Source organism: Meleagris gallopavo, chromosome 8 (assembly GCF_000146605.3).
Source record: "Meleagris gallopavo isolate NT-WF06-2002-E0010 breed Aviagen turkey brand Nicholas breeding stock chromosome 8, Turkey_5.1, whole genome shotgun sequence".
NCBI lineage: Eukaryota > Metazoa > Chordata > Aves > Galliformes > Phasianidae > Meleagris > Meleagris gallopavo.
The window spans coordinates 8,950,596-8,971,749 of NC_015018.2; the positions used below are offsets into that span (position 1 = coordinate 8,950,596).

The 21,154-nt window shown below is 38.2% G+C and overlaps 1 protein-coding gene and 1 long non-coding RNA gene across 2 annotated transcripts in view; one reads left to right on the forward strand and one right to left on the reverse strand.

Moving 5' to 3' along the window:
* Positions 1–77: 77 nt before the first annotated feature.
* LOC116216877 lies at positions 78–7,315 on the forward strand. Its single transcript, XR_004160473.1, has 3 exons — positions 78–1,087; positions 4,798–4,823; positions 6,899–7,315. It is a non-coding gene; the product is annotated as an uncharacterized LOC116216877 (long non-coding RNA).
* Positions 7,316–9,714: 2,399 nt separating this feature from the next.
* Positions 9,715–21,154, reverse strand: part of RHOBTB1 (Rho related BTB domain containing 1) — a 12,583-nt gene continuing 1,143 nt past the window's right edge. The window contains exons 2-7 of the mRNA XM_019617934.1: positions 18,631–19,623; positions 18,102–18,220; positions 15,468–15,618; positions 13,780–13,868; positions 12,518–12,623; positions 9,715–12,014 (exon numbers count right to left, since the gene is read on the reverse strand). Coding sequence (XP_019473479.1) covers positions 11,845–12,014; positions 12,518–12,623; positions 13,780–13,868; positions 15,468–15,618; positions 18,102–18,220; positions 18,631–19,623 — 1,628 coding nt within the window. The 3' untranslated portion in view covers positions 9,715–11,844. The remainder of the gene's footprint in view (positions 12,015–12,517; positions 12,624–13,779; positions 13,869–15,467; positions 15,619–18,101; positions 18,221–18,630; positions 19,624–21,154) is intronic.

Sequence of the window (21,154 nt, forward strand, 5' to 3'; positions counted from 1 at the left end):
CCCTCCCAGAGCTCATGTTCTGAGGTTCCTGAACCAACCTCTCCATGCCACTGCCTGAGACTTGCGTTTGGCATTAGTGGGGGGCAGAGGAGCTGCTCTCCAGACAAATCCATACGGATCTCTTCTGCGCATTCCCAACTACGCTCACAGCTGGAGACAAGTAAAGCTATGGCATGAAGGGTGTTTGCCCAGGCCAGATGCCACATTGTCCGTGCATCCCTAAGACCTTCATAATGCTGAGGGAAACATACTGCTCCAGAGCAACACGTGGATGTCCCTAGTGTCTCCTCCATATATTTAGTCACATGCATACATCCCTTACGAAGATGTATATTCCTCATACTTTTCACAAACGGAGTGTGTGTGACAGATAATTAAAAGACTAATTCCCCAAGGAATTCATGAACCTGTCACCTGTAGGATAGGTCACAGTACAATTATTAAGGGATGTTTTCATTTTTGTGTTGTACAAAACCCAACAAAACTGAAATACCTTTTCCGCATACCTTGCCAGCTAATAGAACCAAGAAAAAAAAAAGGTTATGCTTGACTAAATTCAGGAAAACTTCAGTTAGAGATTGAAGGAGAGGCGGAAGCACACAGAAAAGGATTAAACAGAATTATTTTTTCTGGTCAGCAAAACAATTATACCTTTTTTTCCTTAAGAACCAGTTCATTATCCTCTTAGCGATCCAATCCTCAAATTTTATACAGTGCTACAGCAGATAACAGATTACAGAAGGATGACAAAGTTTGTGAATGGGCCTCCACTAAGAAATAAGCTTAAAATATTTTTAATTTAAGTTTTCTAAAGAAATATCTGTTTTATGTGGTAGAACAAAAGCAAGAAAACACTAATACATTTAGCACAGCACAATTTCAGTAGATAAAGATGTAATTAAAAAGCAATGCTACACCTGAAATAAATTCACTTTCTCAGTAGGTTAAAACCCACTGAAATAAAGGCTGGTGGAGGAGAGATAGGGAATGCTGCAAAGGTTTCTGGGGGACAGCAGGAAATAAAAGCTGAAGTAGCAGCAGCTGTGTTGACTGCTTCAAAGCTGGAGGGGGTTAAAAGAAGTAAAAGGTAATGGGTATTATGCTTGCCTGGTTTAAATTGATATTTTTGTTCTGTTGTGTAAGAAGTATTCAGTTTAAAAAAAAAAGAAATGAGAGAGCTCTTATGAGGGCTATATGGAAAATCCCCTTCTTACTTTGCAGGGGAATTTCCACTGCTGGACAAGGAGGTAATGTTTACATACTAGTAGCAATTTAGGTGAGGTGTTTGCTTAGCCTGTATGTTTGCTTACAGATGGAACTAGGGATTCCTTACAGTTTCATTTGTTCTGTTTTGGCATTCAAGGTTGTGGTCTGCTAGAAATCTTCTCCTGGCTTTGTTGGGGTTGGCCTCGTGTAAGTTTACGACACTGCAGGATGCCTCTTTTAAGGAAATAATTGTAAGCTTCTGTTATTTCTAGATTTCAGTCTCTTTTCCCTGATGCTATACTATATTACTGTGCAAGAGAAAGAGGTGTTTAAATAAGGAATGAGTAGTAAAACATCCAGTAACTACAAGAATAGGTTGCTATAGGGGACAAATCATTGGAATTAATAGCTGGAAAAAATGCCTTGCTTGAAGATATAGAAGGTATTGTTGCTGCAGCATTGTGCAACAGCTGAAGATAAGTAGGTGTGGGGTTCTCTGTGCAGTTGATAGATGGTAGTTGATCTGAAAGTAATGCCTCCTATTTTGTTATGTTGGCCCGTGTCATCGGAGGTGGGTGTTGGTGGTATGGCAGTAAAGACAAATCTTCTCACCAATATTCTGTTATATTTTGTTGCCTTGTGACAAGTGGCAGTAGAGGGGCAGTATGACAGAATGTGTCTGATACAGAAATGAGGATGAAGCAAAGGGGTGGGATTGAATTAGCCCACATAGGAAAAAAAAAATGGAACCCACTGACATTCAATACTCGCTAAACACTTTTTGGAAATGAAGCAGTTGGTGTGAGCAAAGTGAGGCAGAGGGTGGAGTGTTTCAGCAGTGGCAACAGTGACAGAAGGTTATTTCTGCTGGTGCAAACTCTTAGGAGTGTGGTATGCAGGCTGTTGGTCATTGCTGGTAAAAATGCATAGCTAATGCAGGGACTATATTGAGAAATCATGTTTTGTAGCTGAGAACTTGCTCTACTGAAAAGTGCTCTTTGTATCTGTTGTAGTTTTCATGGAGCTAAATAGGCATTACACTTGAAGCGACCTACATTCTTTCAATTAGCTTCTGCAGAGTACGTTTATTTATTGCATTTTCCCTTTACGCTTCTGCTTATTTCACAAAGGTGTCGTAGTACTAAAGTGATTCATCTCAATAAGATGCTTTAAGAGCACTATGTCATACTACAGGAATACTGCAGATTAGCCACTCATATTGCTTGAATCAGACTTTCAATGATATATTCAGCTTTTATTTTACTTCTTTTGATGTTGTGATTTTTGTCTTATTTGACACTTTTCCTGTCTCCTCTTTCTGGCAACCTTTAAAACTCTCCACAGGCAGGTGAAGAACCCCAAAATATAGAAATGAATCTAATTTATCAGGAAATGTGGAAGCCCCTGTAATTCCTTGCAAAGCTATGCAGTAGCTAGTTACGCAAAGGTAGAATTGATGTGAGGTAGGCTTTAATATGTAGTGCTCAGGAGAAAGCAAAGCCAAAAATAAGCCATTTGTGTGATTGGCTTGCATCTAAATGCAATGAGTATGAAGGTTGTCCTAGCAGCTCACCTGTGATAGTGCTTAACGAGCTGCTCCAGTGCTTTCCTGCAGCTGGAGGTCAGAGGGTGGTGTGCAAGAAGAGCTGTGTGCATGAGTGAGGCTTGCAAGCATCCTCCTCAGCTAAAGCAAATGTGGGTGAACAGACTAGAGGTGGCAGTTGTGCATCTAAGCACAAGCCTCACCTACCACCTTCTGTTCAGCCTTGGTTTAAATATTATATTTTCCTTTTTCCTCCCCCTAGTCACAAAGACATTGAAGTACATATCATGTTTTCAAGGGCTCAGTTTGCACTCACAGCAAGCTACTAACACAGGGCAAGGATGAAAGGCTCTGTTGTCCCTGAACTTTATATCCTCAGTCTATTTTTAGGAAAAACAGTGGTTTTCTTGATAACCAGCTTAGTACTGACAGATAATGTTTACGCAAATGTTCTCCCTAAGGCTTGTGTCTTCAATTAAAAACTGGCACTACACCTCTGCATGAGTATCATTCTCAGCTGAACCTGGGTACTTCCCAAAGGGCGTTTATGATGGATGAAGCAGTGTTCTGTGCGTGACTGCAATCTGCTATCAAATTATCTAGGAAGAGTTGCTCCTTCTTTGCCACAGGGAAGTAAGGGCTGGCCTAGTCTGGCATCTCTGACTGTAACTCGCTTCGTCCTACCTGAATCTCTGTGTGAGCTCTCAGCAGTGATGGTAGTACTTGTTTTGTACTAAGTTTTCCCTTTACTTTGTGAGTGTACCCTCAGTCATCTTTAATCACATACAATACCTAAGCTTTGCTACATAGCTTAAGAAAAGCTTAAGCTAAAAGAGGGAGGAGGATTTATGGGGAGGGGGAAGGTGGGAAGGAATAATTCTTAAAGGCAACTGTAAACAGAGCCTAGACTGACTCTTTTAAAAAAACTATAAAAAAAATAAAAAATAAAAAAAAAAATCTTTAAATATAGATCTTATATGTAAGTAAAGAGATGTAACTTAAACTAAGGATGTAAGGCCAGAAAACTAACTGAAGCTCTGAGGGATAGTTGTAGCTTGCTGTTCTAAGGGCTTTCAGCTACTCTGGACAGTATTGAGAAGCTCCCACTCCAGGGAGGATGCCAGGCCCTCTGTCATTTATGTGGAACTGACAATTGGAACGTGGTGGCAGAAGTCAGCAGGTTCAAAGTCTCATTTTTAGGTGAAAAATTGCACTGCAAAAGCTATGAAAATGCTGATCAACTAGCTGACAAAGAACTCATCAGAGACATATAAATACAGCTTTGCACACTTTAATGTGTGTAACCCATTCAACAAAATAAATTATGCCACACTGGTAGAGTGGTAAAAGGCCTTAAGAAAATTGAAAAAGCTTATATAATAATGAAAAATTACTCTCTGTTCAGTAGAAGAAATGTATATTGCAATAAAAGTCAGAGCTTTGTCAGCCTTGTGTGTGAAAAGAATGAGCAAAGCAAAACAAAGAGGGTGGGCAGAAGTGGTAGCAGGATGCAGCCACCAGCCTGTTCACCAGAGTAAGCACTACACCTCAAGACACATCTCCCTGCTACTACTGTTCATTGTTGCCTTCTAACATGCTACTGTACAGAAATGGAATTAGATTCATTTCCACAGGGCAAAGGAGCCACCCAAAGAGCAGTGCAGCACAGTTGATTCTGAGGGTCACAACACTTAATCTAACATATTGCTTAAGTGCTTGCTTAAAATCCCTGACAGGCATCTTATTCATACTATGCTTTACCATTATTTAGCATCACACAAAACAATGACTGGCATTTGCTGGAGACTGTGAGGGCAGGTTTCATCATTCATTACACGTACAGGGCAGGACTAGTCTATCTTCATCCTGGGAGATGACACCTGGTTCTGACTGCTGTGCTCAAAGGGGCTTCCATTTTGCAGTCTTTCCATCTGTAGCTTTATGGATTTGGTAATAAACTTACTCTTTGCACAGAACACTGTGAGAACTTAACCATCTTCCATAAACAGACACACAATCCCTCTGCTTTCTCTTTTTCCCCTTCACAGGCTAAACCCATGCTTGCCATCAGCAGGTAAGTGATGAGCTCCTGAACTGACACCAGGTAAAAGACCAGACTGTTCATACAGTCTGTCCATCACACAGGGCAGGAAGTAGCAGACAAGTATTTCCACATGGAAATGGAAGCCTCGCTAGGGTAGGTCACAGGAACAGCCACAGCAGACAAGTGCTCGGTGATTCCCTGATAGCCTTTCCACCCTTTGTGAGTTTGGGCTTAGCCAATATTTTTTTTTCCACCTCAGGCTGAATGCTGCCATTACTGTAATAGAGATGACTGCCTTCTTAGCCCTATACCTCTTCCTGAGGAGCCCTCTGGCTTCCTAGTGTGTGCTACTCCTTGCAAATGTGCAGACAATTCAACGCAAAAATAGTGATTTTTTTGCCAGTCCGCCTTCTCTATGTCCAAATGTAGTCTGTATATTAAAAAAAAAAAGGCATATTCATTAAATTTCAAGTGCCCAAATCAAATGTTTTTTGACTTGATAAGCATTCACTCAAATTCTGTTAAATCAGAAGGTGACAAAATAGCTGTGAATGGACGAGGGAAAAATGTGGCTTTATTTTATTTCCTGAATATTACAGTTAAAGCTAAAAGGGAATTCAAAGAGAAGGTATCTTAGACTGCTGGGTTCCTGAAAGGAAATAGCAGTAGATGAAGCAGTGGAAAGGGAGCACTTAGCTTATATCTGATGACCATTCAAGAACTGAATTGATTATGATTAACTGTGCACCTAGAGGAGAGAGATCAGAGGTAGGTATTGCTTGTCCTGGGAAAAAAAAACAAAAAACACTTGTTCCAAATCTGCTGCTGTGAAGTAAAGAGCAAACATGGTAAATTTGGATAAACAGCCATAAGGTGAGAAGTGTGCTACAGAACAATGGACTCCTGTGACTGGTAAGAGAGAAGGCTAGTCTGCCAGGGTGTTGTAAACGAACAACATGGGAATATTCAGCACAGATGGTAGTAAAGGCTGCATGTTAACCTTCAAAAAGTGCAGGTGAGTGAAGTTTGTTTTTTCCCCCATGTGTGCTGCCCTCAGTGCCACTTGGATTTATTATTGGCACTCAGTGTTACAAGGACTGCTGTCAGTAGTAGAGCTTCAAGAAATCTAGCTTGCACAGTTAAAGATGTTACTGTTTTTAAAAAAAAAAAAAAAGGACAGGGAAACATCCCTTTTTGATAGCTTACTGCAAAATGACCGTGCAAATAGATGGGAAAAGATCCCTCTGAAGCTTGAATCCCTCATTCCATCATTTTTTAGAGCACAGAAAATAGCAGTGCTAGGTCAGACCAAGGATCTGTGTATCCCTTGCATTGCCTCTGAAACCTAGAGAAGGAATAGTGTGATTGGTTAGCAATGCCTCTTCTGAAAACTCCCAGCATTTGTTTGACTTGGGGAATTGCTCAGTCAAGCATAGTGTCCATGTATTTATTAGAATCAATAAATATTGGATTTCTGCTTGGCGTCTGCGTACCAAAGTTTGAGAGAACAAATCTCTGAAGCCTGAGGGAAGAATGTAGCTCTAACTCACAGGTCATCTCTCTGGAGTTAGTCTAACCTCTATTTAGGGGACCGGGAAGGGGAGGAATGTCTCCTTGGTACTTATTCCTAGAGAAAAGGAAAAGCCATGGAGCTAGATAAGAACAGCAAGGTCATCAAATGCTGCACCTATAGGCACTTGCTGCAGAAGTTGCAACCACCTTTTACAGTTACGTGACATGCTTACTCCCTGTAGTGCTGCAGAATGCTTTCCCAGAGCCATACAGCAAGCTCAGAACAACACCACCTACTGCAGTGAGGTGTCATCAACTGGCTGCTTATCTAAACTTCAGTGAAGCCAGAATGGGAGCTGGGAAGAGACACTCCACTAATGCAGCTACTCAGCCTGTAGAATACAGAAGGGATGGCACCCAGATCACTAATTATCTAATGGTGAAGACTGCTTTCCTAAAGCTGAAAGTCAGTGTTGGTATCTACAGGGAATCTCCCCCTTCCCAGTATAGAATTCTTATATGGTACCTGAAAAGCTGTCACATTGCTGTTGCCTGTGTTTCTGTGACTCACCCTCTGACTTTGTGCTTTTCAGAAGCTGATGAACTTTTCAACATTGAAATCTGTGAAAAGGCCACTCCCTGGTGGTCACAGAACTTTGCTGTGTGCCGTCCTGATAACAGAGACCCACTGGAGATCCTTTGTATATTAGGATAAGGACTTGCTGTTCTGGAATGCTCTTTCAGAAGACAAAAATAGATATCCAGGTGGTACTGGGCTCCTTCTAAGGCCAAAGGACGGACTGGGGTTTCAGTGCAGTATGAGAAAGGATTTGAGATGAATCAGCAATATAAAATAATGTTTTCACTGTAATGTGTGTATAGGACACACAGGAGCTGTAACTGGGCACATCTCTAACTATAAAACAGCCCAGCAGGATGTTACAGTGACTGTGTCTGCTTGCAAATGAGATAGTAAGACCAAACAATTATAAAAGAACCATAACAACTTTGTTCTGTGTTAACTGCTCTCTCTGAATCGCATCTTAATCTTCTCATTGGACACTCTTCAGAGTTCAGATATGTTAATGTTACTTGTGCATCTCATGTTCAAGTTTTCTTCATAGGCTTCTGCAGCCTTGATCCAAAAACTTCTCACATTTCTACCGAAAGCTCAAGATTTTCATGTAAGCAGCAGGGAGGGATTTAGTTTCCCTGTATAAAAAGATATACAGTAGTCTCACTACTCTGGGTGCTAATGCAAATCAAATCTTGACACGGGTTATATTCTTTTACCTGAAGGCAAAGGTATATGCTAGCTGACAATGAGTTATCCTGTTGCAGAGCCTGCAGGATGGGGATTATTGCTGCTAACACGCTTTCATCCTGCATGCAGTACACAGAGCAAATTTCAGTTAGCAGATTTTGAACAAAGACAGGTGATAATGTGTAAATTCATTAGGTGGCAATTCAGAGCCTGAAGTGTGCTTTTAGGATAGCTCATTGATTTCAACAGGAATTTTGCCTGCAGGAGAAATAGACTCATGCAAATACTGTTACATCATTTTAATAGACCAAAAAACCTAAGGGGATTCAGGAGTGGCAAGAAGCCACCTTAAGGCATCTCTGCATAGTACGTGCCTTGGACTCCAAATAAGAACAAATAAATGCCAGCTTATCTGATGACAAAAGACTGATCTGAGGTTTTGTTTTTTTTTTTTTAAAAAAAAGGACAATATAGACAAGAACTGTGGCTTAATCTGACAAGGTCAGCAAATCTCTCTACTGAACTGCAATCCTTCTCAGTGTGGAAGAACTGAAATATTTCACCCTTCCCTGGAGTTCAGATACAAAATTAGTCCTATTTAGTATAGAAGATGGAAGACTTGGCCCTCAGAGCAGGATTACCAAGATGCCTTTAGACAGACTCTGAGTGATTGTTATGGGAACAAGGGGAAAGCCCTACATTTTACAAATCAAACACTTCAAGGTATAAATTGCTCTGTACTTGGTGGATAACTATAGATAAGTTGATGTAGAATTAGGCCAATAAAATACAGTGCTGCTTGTTTCTTAATTCCTCTGGCAACACTATCATGCTTTCAATGCTCAGAAATTATGTTCAGGCTCATCTCTTCTATGAGGTAATCCTTTTTAATGTATCCATGTATTCAGTGCTTTCCTTTGCACACCTTGAGACCTTATCTGAATGAAGGACAAGGACAGCTACATCTTCAGAAAATGAAATTAGTGTGTTGCAGCTGAAGTATAGTCAATCTTTAATTACTCACAGAATGTCTTATTTCTGGCTCCTGGTGTGCTGTATGCAGGTAGGAAGCTGCAAACACTGGCTCTTGTTGTGATTCAAGTACTCTAGGCCAGACCTTACTTGCTTGCAGAAGTTCTTGCTGTCTTAGAAAAACAAACAGAAGAATGCTGTTTCTAAGAAATAAGCTGAGTCTCCCCAGAAACAGAAACTATGCAGCTTTCTCTAAATGTCTATATATATGTATTTTCACCTATACTTTTAAAATGTGTGTGTGTGTGTGTGTACAAAACTGACAAAACAGACCTGAAAAGCAACAATTCTGATTTGATGCTTCCATGCTACTGGTTTAATCAGAAGCATTTTCATATTTTTTGTCACTGCTTTTTGTGTTGAGATCATTACCTTTTCTAATGGTAAATTCAAAAGAATAAAAAATTCCTTCCAGAAGTATCAAATTGCTGACATTAACAATCTAATAAATTAGCGCTTTAGAAAAAATGTACCTTGTGTGCTGAATGCATTTACTTTTCAATGTCCTTTGTATTGCCTAAAAGCTTTAAGAAAAATCATAAATACTGTACTTTTCATTGCGTCTTACCACAGTCTTCTAGAAAAGCAACATCTTTCTAACTAGTATCAATCTTAATTTCTGTAGTTGGGGACAGAGTTGCTGAGAGGCCACTAACAGGTAATTAGGGATTCTGTACAACAGCTGACAACCTCAGTAGTGAGAAAGCAGGAAACTTAAAGCATACTGAAAACCTTATGGATTTCCTGCTGTTTACCTGCAATTTTTTCCCCCATGTCTGTCTTAACTAATTAGTTTCATATCCCTTGGGTAATATCATGGTAATTAAACAGTAGAAACTACACGGAAAAGTGGCAGGAGGTTTTTTGTTATCCTGTTGAACAGTAAATGACAAGTACCAACCTTCCTGCCAACCTTCCTGCATTCCTAACACATACAAACACTAGAGAACTACCCTGTCACATTCCCAACCATAAATCTGAATATGTCATGCAAATACCAGCCCAGCAAATACCACTGAATGATACCGAAGCCAAATGCTTACAAGTAGCTCCAAAAAGCATGGCAGACTTTTCAGGAATTTAGAAAGCTTCTTAAAAAAAGCTGAGAGACCATTTGTAACTAAACAGTTTTATTGACTTCTTTGCAAAATAAAAAACACAAAGTAACCACCAAGATTAAAGGCCATAGACAGCATTAACCAAATGAACCAGCCACTTGGTTATAGTAGCTGATAACTAGCACAACTGGATTTTATTGCATATACCTCAGGTTCACTTATATATCCATTAGTTTGGCAAGATTACAATCATACAGTAGCTTTGGTTGTGTAAAACCTAGTAGTAATACTTACTCAAAATGGCTAATGTTTTATGACAACAGATACTTATCTCATCTTTGCCTTCACACATCTTTTCTCATTCTTTCTTCTCCGTAATTTCCATCATCACCGACCAAGAATTAAGGAGACAGTGTTTGCAACTATCATTTATAGCCCTTCTTTATCACCGTATGGTGATGAATCTTTTATAGGGATAGGAATCTGTTGCTTGCTTGCCTTATAAAAGTCTGTAGAGCAGCATCTCTTTCCCTGCTAGGCAGCTTCTACCACCCTGCGGTAGCATGTGCCCAGAATTATTCCAACTGGAACCTAAATAAGTAGAGGTGTATATGGCTTTCGGTCCAAAGCCTGTCCTGACCTACAGCATGGGGGCGTGACTGCACTGCCTTACCTGTGAATACAGAAAATAAAAACATAAACAGCTTTTCACATTGGTATGCTGAGACACCAGCACAAAAAATATTAACAAACCTAATATACAATACCTAACTTAGTTACAGAATTGTGCCTGAGACACTGTGCAGAGTTGCACATGTATGTTCTACAATCTATATATTTTACTTTTGGTCTTTTAAAAATGCTTCATTCTTATATAATCTAGTATAACACCGCAGCTTTAGAGCAATGGTTGATAAAAAGTCATAAACACACAGCGTATCTGAAAACACTGGAGGCCTTTTCTTTTTTTCTCACGTTGTTTTTGAGGAATTCCTTCCTTTCTGCCTTCATTTTGCCCCCAGCTTTCTGAGAATATTTCCAGAGGAAATACGTGACCTACTCAAACCCTAACACTTTGAGTTCTACCAGGGAAAAAGCTACAAAACAATTTCGATTAAATTGAAGTGATAGTGTGTGAAGATCATTCTTCACTTACAAAAGGTTATAATAGTAGATAACTTAGTTGTTTTTGCAGCCCTTTCATTTGCTTGCACTGAAGTAAAATGGAATTCGGCATGAGGAATGGCTGCATGGTTAAGATCACAATGAACAAGGTAGCTGCTGTGCAGTACTTCAAATGCAAGCAGTATAACTGCTTTCTCTATTCAGATCCATACTTATAAAGATATAAATTAATAAGCCCTTCTAAATGGTTTTAGAAATATCCTCTTTGATCTAGACACTTAAAACCTCTGAATGCTTAGAATCACTACATTTCACATGGCTCACGTAGTCATAATTATTTGCACTTACAGGGCAAATATTAGAAATACATTTGCCTGCAGTTGAACAGGTAATTATATTGCCTATTATTCAGCTGAGCAAAGATCAAGCACTCCGTATCTTGCAGTTATTGGATCTCATTCTAACTTTTTACTATAGAAAGGAGAAATACCCATCTAATTATATTACCAAATGCACAGTACTTAGTTTTAAAAAAATAACAAAACCAACATTTATACTAGGCATCTTGATTTTTTTTTTTCCTAAGATGACTTTTTATGAGATACTCTAAAAGCTGTTTCTGATGACTGAGGATTGTCTATTTCACTGTACTCGTATAGTAAAAATAGTTAAAATCTAATACAAAGCTGCTACATGGTTTTGTGGTCTGTAAAATAAAATGATAATCCACAATTTTATCTGAACAAAATACTAGGCAGTATACTAGACAGTATAAAAATATTTCCCAATTGGAGACTGAAACATTAATGCTCTATTATTATTTTTTATATAAAAAGAAAGGTAATAAGGGTAGACATTTGTCTTCTTATTAGCCAAAAATATACATATGACTTTGAGGAGCTGCTCCAGGCTCACTTTCGGTGGGCTTGTGCTTTTGACCCTAGCAGTAATAAATGCACAGATGTGGAACAAAGTTTCCTGAAAACTCGTACTGCATCTTATTTCTAACAATAAGACTAACTTCTGACACTGGCTATGAATTTCCAGTTATGTGTTCTGTTCAGGCAACTACAGCAGAGGAATTCCAGAAGCACCACTTCCGCCTTGAATGGTGTTTATTCAGTGCAAAATCTTCCTTTTCTCTTTCTTTCTTAACCCGTTGGTAGTGATCTTCTTCTTTTAAATACCACACAGGTGGCCAGCGATGCCTCTCAAAATATTCTTGATTATCTGATTAAAAAGAAACAAAGCACAAACCAGCCAGTAAATCACACAGATCCCAGAAATGCCTTGTTTGCAGAAAGCTACACAACTAAGCATTTATCCAGTCTCTGTGTTAGCTAGCTTATCAGAAATTCCCCTAGTTTCCTGATGTGCATTACTTACAGTGTGAAAAGAATTTGAAAGCAGCCACATGTGAGAATTCTCAGACCACCAAAGTGTAAAAATGCAAGACCTTTATAGAGCCTGTCTTTAATTGTGACGCCTGTAAATAGCTTTTTCTTTTAGCATCTCTGAAATAGGCAAAGAACATCATGTTTGCCTAGGAATCAGGCTAATGACTATGACCCTTCTTTAGAAATTAATGTAAAAATTAATGTAGAATGTAAAAATGCTACATGTAATTGTGCAGATGTTCAGTTTCACACCTGAACTATCTTTGTGTTGACTGGATCAGAAGAAGAGAAAGAAGGAGTGGCCTCATGAAAATGGAGAAGTGTTGCTGCCCATACCTGAAGATTTAGCTTTGATCTCCTTGCGGAATTTGGAGCAAACACTGTTGTAATTGGTGCAGATGTAGTGCAAGCACCAAGCTGCCAGCTGGTTAGCGTTGTGAAACTGTAAAGAAAAACAAGAAGCTTATTCAGTTTGCTGAGGTTATTGTTCATTCTGCAGTCCCAACTAAGAACCAAAGCTAGTGTGATTCCCCAGTGAGTTGTACCTGGCAGCACTCTCACAAGAGCACAGGGAAGCTTTTGAGGCTGAATTCCCCTCTAGATGTTCTAGCCCTTGTCAGAATTCTCTGCTGGAGCAAATGGTGGCCCAAAAGGCTTATAAATAGTTGTTTAGTATGCACAGCATCTCTCAAATTGCATTTAGTTCCCTTGAACCTCAGGCATGCTGGACCTGACTTTTCCATTATGTTTGTACCAATGAGTTATTACAAAGCCTGCTCTGAAGTAACTTTCTGTAAGCCTAGCTTCACTGACAGAATTCAAGCATTAATGAAAGCTCAATACAACACCTAGTAAAAGCTTCCTACAGTCATAAGGAAGAAACAGCTAGGATGCAAATCAACCTTCACTGCATGTGTTTCAATTGTCTACCATGACCTCAGGTTATAAACACATTGCAGTTGCACACACAGGGCAGTGAGGATATCCTAACAGCAGTTAAACTTCCTAATTCTGTCTTCAAGCAAGGAAACAAAAAACACCCTTCATAAAATTAAGTGAAGTAAGCTGCCTTTTTCTTGAAAAGGGTTCAGTCTTGGTTTCTGGGACTCAGCAAACATTGAAATATGTCTGAACAAGAAGAAGTAATATTTGTACATGCTCTGAACTATCAGAAGACTGGCTCTGAGTAGCTAGTCTAGGCATTAAGTTTAAAAATATAAAAACTTTTGCTGCTACACTACAGATCTAAATATCTACTGGAACTAAACAGAGAGGAACCCAACTACCAGTTACCATTGCTAAACTGCTCCATTACATTACAACATAGCCATGAAAATAAAGAGCTTGGAAGCTCAATGATCAAGAAAAAATAAAACTTGTATTTGAAACAAAACTACCTCCAGTTTACTTTCATAGATATTTCATCTGTGAACTAACGTAAAAACCTTCTTTACAATAGAAAATAAGACTCAGTTTTATTGTCAGTTGCTCTCAGAACTAAGGACTTTGAGTTTCTTAAGTGTAATAGTCAGAACAAAGAGAGCTAAAACAAGTGCTACAGTTGGCAAGAATATCTTTAAAGAACAGTGTGCACTAACCTGAGCCAATTCTAAACAGGACAGTACATCTCCATCTATTGCAATGCCACTCATGGAGGCTTTGGTCAGCTCTTGTACTGCATGCTGCTCTGTTACAGGAGAAAACCCATTACTCACATGGGAAACAGTCTCAAGGTCAGATCATCCAGCAGTAACAAAGATTCAAGAAGCCACATTCTGCCTCCTTCCAGTGTTAGCTCTAGCATTGTGTAAGTGGCATATTCACTTAGGTAGCCTGAGCAACTTCACATCTGAGCAAAGTCAAATTCTGGCCTTCACAGTTATGGCTGAAGATTCTGCATCGCTGGTATGAACTCTATTGCTACAGTAAAGGACAGTCCATACCAGTATTTGCCTCTTCGCCTCAACTGAAATAATTCATTTCTGTTTTCACATATAATTGTTATCTCTTTCTTACAGAAAATGAGCCTGCAACTATTAATCACTCATAGAAGTATAAAATTCAGCAGCCACCTGTCTCCTTCTGGCAGAATGGATAGGTGCAAACTTCAATATAAATTAGAAAAATACATCAGCTGTCTTTTTTGGGTAGTACAAACAATAGCCTAGTTTTTGGCAACAGCAAACTGACAGCACTAATAAAGAAAAATTCACTTCAGGCCCTCTCAGATTAGTTGCTTCTGCGGGTCTAAATGTGGGCTCACCTTCAAAAGTTACCTCAGGAGATTCTCCTTAACCCTTTCCTAGAAGCATAAACATTTTAGAGGCTGGAGTGTTTACTGGGATGTGAGCTGATTTGGCTCTCGTGGATTAAGCTGCTGGCAAGAGCCTTTGGGCTCAAAATTATTTCAACAAGAATTAAATAGAACAAAATATTCTTAATAGTAAATATATGCTTATGCTTCAACTACTTGTAAGAATTATCAGGCAATAAAGACTTGTTCTGTCACAACCAATGTAGACAAGGCATGCATTCCTGATGCACAACTGCAAGAGAGCTAGGATTTGGTACGTGGTTAGAATTTGCAAAATTTTTTTTCCTATTAACTCATGTAACCTTTGCTTCAAGCATCTCTGACAGTTTTGGCCTTGGCCATGTCTTCATAATAATGTCAAGTTACACACAAAGAAAAACATATCCCAGTGGTTTGGGGTATGAATGGACTTTATTTTAAAACCAGAATAGTAACCTATTCTGTCATTTTTCTCTAAATATATGGTAGATGAGTTTCATAGTGAAATGAAGGTTGAATACCCGTGTGTATACCAAAATATCCAACTCCCACCTGGGCAGTGAAAAGAGATATAGTATTTCTAAAAAACTCATGAACAAAGTGTTACCCTCTTTGAACAGAAATTTATAATGGAGCACTTCATCTATTACATAACAAAAAGTTCAGGGTCCATCCTATTTTCAGGTAAATTATTAACTACAGAATGGATACTATAAACCATAGACATTGCATCAAGGCTAAAGAGAAGGTTTACTCTTCCCATTTTTAAAGCACAAAATGCTTCAACGAGCTGATTTTGCACAAAGCTACAAAAGGCAAGAGGAAGACAAGTACATTTTCATAAGAGAAAACATGAAGTTGTACTATAATTTTCCTTTCATGGAAAAAGAATATCTTCTTTGATGTGAAAAAATCGTGTGCATTCTAAAATCATTAAGACATGTTTAAACTGTTGCAGAAGACACTGCATTGGACGTGGTCACAGGTCCTTACCTGCTAGAGCAACCAGGTGAGGAAGGCAAAACCTATTTGCCAATGCGATTAACTCAAGTATGTCCAGATCTTGAGTGGAGGATAATTGCTTGGTGTACAAGTAATCTAAAACAGCTTGCATGGAAGTCTTGTTTATGTTGGGCAGAACTACCTGGAAAAGACATTAAAAAAACCCCAAAAACTCCAATAATTGAGGATTTTTAATATAAGGGTCATATATCATTTTTGCCACTTTGCAGGACTGTCCCTTTTTCTCAAGTCATCTTAGAAATATAAGGAAAATATTTTTCAAAAAAGGAATTTGCCATTAAAATTCAATAAGCTGCCAACTGGCAAGTTTACCTCCAGAGTCAGACCTTTTGTCAGGTTGAATGCAGACAATTCTACCAATTTACTGGAATTGGCTCCACATCTAACAGTGAATCTGCACAATGCTTTCTAGCCTGCAAATGGACAGCTTTGTTAGAAGCTGAGCACTTCCCATGCCAAAACTCCCTCAGTAGATTTCTTAAGGAATACAGTCTATCTGTTACTAGCAAGGGATATACTGGGAAATCTGAGAATAACAGAAACCAAAGGATAAGAAAGCAAGCAATCAGCCAACCAGCAAAAAAAGGCGCAATCACCAAATCAGAAAAAAACAAACCATACATACACACACACAAAAACAACAACAACAACAACAAAAACAAACAAAAAGCCACAACCAACAAAAAACCCCCAAACCTTCTCAGTTTGTTTCAAAATAGCCAAATTATCCAAGTAAATGACAGTTGGGAAAGGACTGAGAACTGAAGAAATGAGGCAAAGAAAATGCAAACCTTTTCTGCCACACACGTACATCAGTGTAACTACTGTGCCATAAAAGTCTCTACACTGAGACAAATGCTATTTAATTTTTCACCAGCACAACCCTAAATCCTTGTCACCATGGAACTGCCTTAAAAGAAGAGGAAGGAGAAATAGAAAATTTCACTGTAACCTACCACTGTAGCATCTCAACTGCAGTTTGCATACGTGGTCTTTCTCTCACAGTAAAACTGATTCTTGTGGGTCTTGAGGTTGTGCTGGTTGTGCTAGCCCAAGCTAGCTGATCTCTCTAATCAGAAGTTTGTAATTTACATCTGCACAATTCAATAGATGCTGGCACTGAAGAATGCACTATGGTATTCTGAAAATCTTTTAGTAAAAAAATAGAAATGCAGAGTAGAAAAGAATAGTAAAAATATGGCGAGGAATTAAACATAACTTAATCTGCTCGAAAGCAGTCAGTACGTAATTCTTGCTAGAACTGAATTAATCATTGTCACGTAGCTAGCAATTAACTCTGGGGGCTTGGAAATTTTTCAGTCAGCTGGATGGGTGGCATTCAAACTCAGATTTGTTATAGCTAAAGCATACTCTTATGTGTATCAGGGGCTCTGGGAAATGTTCAGTTCTCCAAGTAAGACCTAATTGTAAAACTCATTCATTATTATCATACTTTGTTAATGCAGAGAACAGTAAATTCAATGAATTAATTTATTGAATGTTGTGCCTCAAGTACAGAAAAGTAATAAGTAAAAAGTAGGTAATTTTGTTTTTGTAAACCATTTGGAGAAGAAAATTAAATTCATATCTACATGTACTTAAAAACTTCCAAATTCATTACTGAACTCTTTAAACTTACAAAGTGGAAGCTAAATATTTTAAATGCGAAAGATGAGCTAAAACTTAAGTTTATCATTAAAAATAGGTGGTAGAAAATAAATGTGTATTCTTCATTGCCAAATGTTGCTTACTACAATCAAACTACGTTGCTTTGTTTTCTTTTTAAATGAACTACTTGTACAGCACGCCTCCAGGCAAGGAATTGTTTACAGCTGTATTAGAAAAATCAAGAAAAATCTAAGTAGAACACAACCTTCCAGAATATTAAATACAAAATACCTGAACTCTTTGTAAGAGTTTCATGATAGAATGGACGAAGAAAATTATAACAAGAACCAACAAAACCCCAGATCAAATTCTAGGTACAGTAAGATACGTGGAAAAAAATGCTAGCGGAGTGTTTAGAACTCAAAAAGTAGACCATGAATACATCTGAAAATATACAGTTTCTACTAAAAAAATCTTAATTCAACGCTTTGAGATCTTTTATACTCTATAGCTGTTTTACTCAAGAGAATACGACGACACAGTAGAGAATTAGAGTTTAGCTTTCTGCCAAAGTACTGTGAAGCCAGCTCTCATTTCTAGCTTAACATTCTAAATTTTAAAATATTTTTTCCTTTAATATCAATGTCTCCTGCCCCAAGTATTCTTCAAAATGTTTTTACTTGAATAAATACGTATTCACACATCTTTAAAACTTATTTAAAAGAAATTAGACATTCATAATTAATTTTTTCAATATTAAATATTTTAAACAGGATTTTAGGCTTTAAGCACATTTTGAGGAAGTCTCATGCCTTGCAGAAAATATGTCATCCTCCTAGGCGCTGTAATTTAATGCCTTAAAAAGAAAAGCATCCCTTTTCTTCATGGAAAATACAAAGAATCTTTCCAAGGATTACTGTAACCATTCAAGTAGCTACAGAATGACGCTTCCATTGCCCAATATCCACCAAACACTATTAAAAAGTGGACAAATACCTCACTGTTCAAGCTTTCAGTAAATGATCCTCCAAACATTGCAGACATCCATTCACAGCTACAGATCAGTAGTGGCTTGTGGGCATTTATGGTTCCATCATCCAATTTAAATGTCACATCTGCCATAGGAACAAAGAAACAGGCATGCTGCAAGTCTGTGTCTAAAGCGAAAGTGCCTCAAGAATGCATGTATCAATTACACACTGTTAAGCAAGAACTCCTCTCTCTCCTCCAAGATAACCCTAGGGTTTTACACAGTTAAGTAAAAATAAAACCTTAAAGCCTCACTTAAAAGGGAGATGCTGGCTGTTCAACACTTGGGAAAATTCAGCCACTTATTTAAAAGCTTCTGTATAGATCTGAAGAAGTTAAACTGCAGAATCCCAAGCTGACAAAGCTGGCCACGAGTAACGCTAACTTTGTTCTCATCTCTTCTCTCAGAACAATGTAAGCTTTTGAAGTATGTGAAGAGACGGTAACATGAGTAAGAGAATTGATACTTTGCCTGTTAAAGTGTGTATTTACTCACCAGAGAACGTCCCTTTGCAAAGGCACTCTTTAATCCGATTAGCTTTTCTGACATGAAATGCTTTAGTAATCTCTTGATTCATGAAGGCTTCTTTATTCATAATATTCTCCACCATCATTCGCAAATCAAATACTTCTAAGATCTCAGCAATCTGAGCCAGTCTTGTGAGATCTTTTTCATTTTCATCCAGTTGCCCTGTGTACAAAAACTGCAGAACAGTTTTAAAAGGTCCAGCCTGCACAGAGGAATCCATTTTTACCACAGTTACAGGACACATCCTATTTGAGACAGGATTCACTTGCATTTCCTTATGCACACTAACAAACCCCTTACCCCAGGACGACAGAGATCTTGCTGCAAAAATTGTTTCACCAGGTTCGGGTTTGAGCGTGTTCAAAGAATCAGTATTTTCTGGTGCAGGAATTTTAACATCAACAGATTTCAAGGATATCTCATCACTGTCATAATTTGTCTCAAGGTGACTTGTCAGAACATCTTTACTTGTATTTTCTTTATTGCACTGTGTTTCATCCAAGTTTGAACTTTCCTCACATTCCATTAAGAAAAGGTCATAAAACTTTGAAGAGGAGGTAGCTAGGTAAATTTTGTGAGCAAAGATGCAGTCCTGCTCCTGGAGAACAAACATCACATCTGCGCACAGAGGGCTGTCCAGTAAATAGCCAGCTTCGTTCACGCTTGGTACAGGGCATTCAGGAATTTTGATAACTGGAGGAGGGGCTTTTGGAGGTAGGAATGGAGCCTGAAGCAAAGGTTTTTGGACCTTCTTCAAATGAGATTTCCAGAACTGCAGATGTCTTCTGGAGATCAGGGCAGCTCTAATTGCATTGTCAAACACATCTTTAATTCCAAATTGGTCGAATACACTGGTTTCATAATACGGTATCCCAAGCTCCTTGGCAACCTCTCTGCCTTTTTCAGGTGGCAAAATGTCTCCTCTTTTTATCGGCCTAGGGTTAAACAAAGATAGACTTCCTCACACTATGATCACTACAGAGTTACTCCAGAAAGCACAGATTTTTGCAAAATGTCACAGCACCAATTGTGAGACAAATATAATTCAAACAAATCCGTAGCATAAAAATAAGTGCACAAAACCCTTTGGAAATCTACAACCACTATACCAGAGAGTTTTAGAATAACACATGTAATTCTGCTCAAGTTCAGTGATGTCTTTATAAGTAAGTATGCTACTAAAAATATATACAAAATCATTTTCACAAGATGGAGCAAGTTTTCTCTCTATTGATGAGAAATTTTAAGTAGGAAGAGCTGAAAGGAGAGCTTTATGACTCCCACTGTTTAAATAAAAGCCTCCCCAAATCCTCTTCTACTCAGCTGTTCAACCAGCATCTTTCTTTGTATACATCCTTCAAGTTCAATGGGAAACTGTCAGACAGAGAAAATGACAGAGAAATGCCTCAAATACAGCTAAATAAAAAGAGAGAAATATTTCTTAGGCTTATGCTTTTTTAAGAAAACCATAGCAGCCTATGACAAAATTGCAAAAGAATAAACACGTGAAGAGAGAGGCCCCAGTTTGGGTTCAGATGCATTCTGTAGGATCTCATAAATTTCCAGAGCAGCTTTAGTACACGATACAGCAAATCAGAAACAAATCCAGGCTGGGATCCAGTTTCCCAACAAAAAAATCCAGAAGATATGACCTCAACACTGCATACCATATTGGACAGACACAACCTGGCACAGATGTAACATGTTCCAGACAACAGTTCACTGCTGTTGCCAGCTAATAATCAGTTCAGGTGGCAAAGTCTGTGCTAGACATGCAGAGTCCTAATTCAAACTTCATTAATAATGAAATCATAAGGAAAGATTAGAATAATTTTGAGTTTTGAAAAATATTTCCTTTTGAAGAGTCCACAAGAAAACCCAGCTCACCCACACAAAAAGGTAATCTTTCTAAAAAACAAACCTTGCAAGACAAGAATTTGAACTTAAGGTAAAGTTGTATAAGAGCCCATGTAATATTAATTCAGCCTTTTTATGGTAACAGGTCACAATAGACGCTTTAACTATATTTTCACAGATACTATTCATGAATCTGGTATCATTCAAATTCTTATAAAGTGGAAAAACTAGAAGCAAGATGTGAATGTTGTTGTTTTTCTTTTGTATCTGGGAAAAGCAAAGCTTCTCTACAGGAACTCCTAACTCTCTCAATCTCCAGTTTAATTTGGAGCACTTATTTTCTGGCATGATCTAGGATTATGTTTAGAAAAGAAAAGCCCATTGAAAATTAAGATACATGAATAGAACCTATCTGTTTAAAATAGTACTTAAAACAGATGGAGAAAGATATATGAAAGCCCTCAGCAATCATTATTATCTACATTATATTAGTGTCCAGGCACTCATCCAAGTTTGGATGTCCAATGAGCAAAAATATTGTTGGAAACATGCAATAACTGTGTGTGTTAAAGAAGTAATGAGCCAAAACAACAGAATTACAAATTATAATTTTAACCAAAAAAAAAAAAAAAAA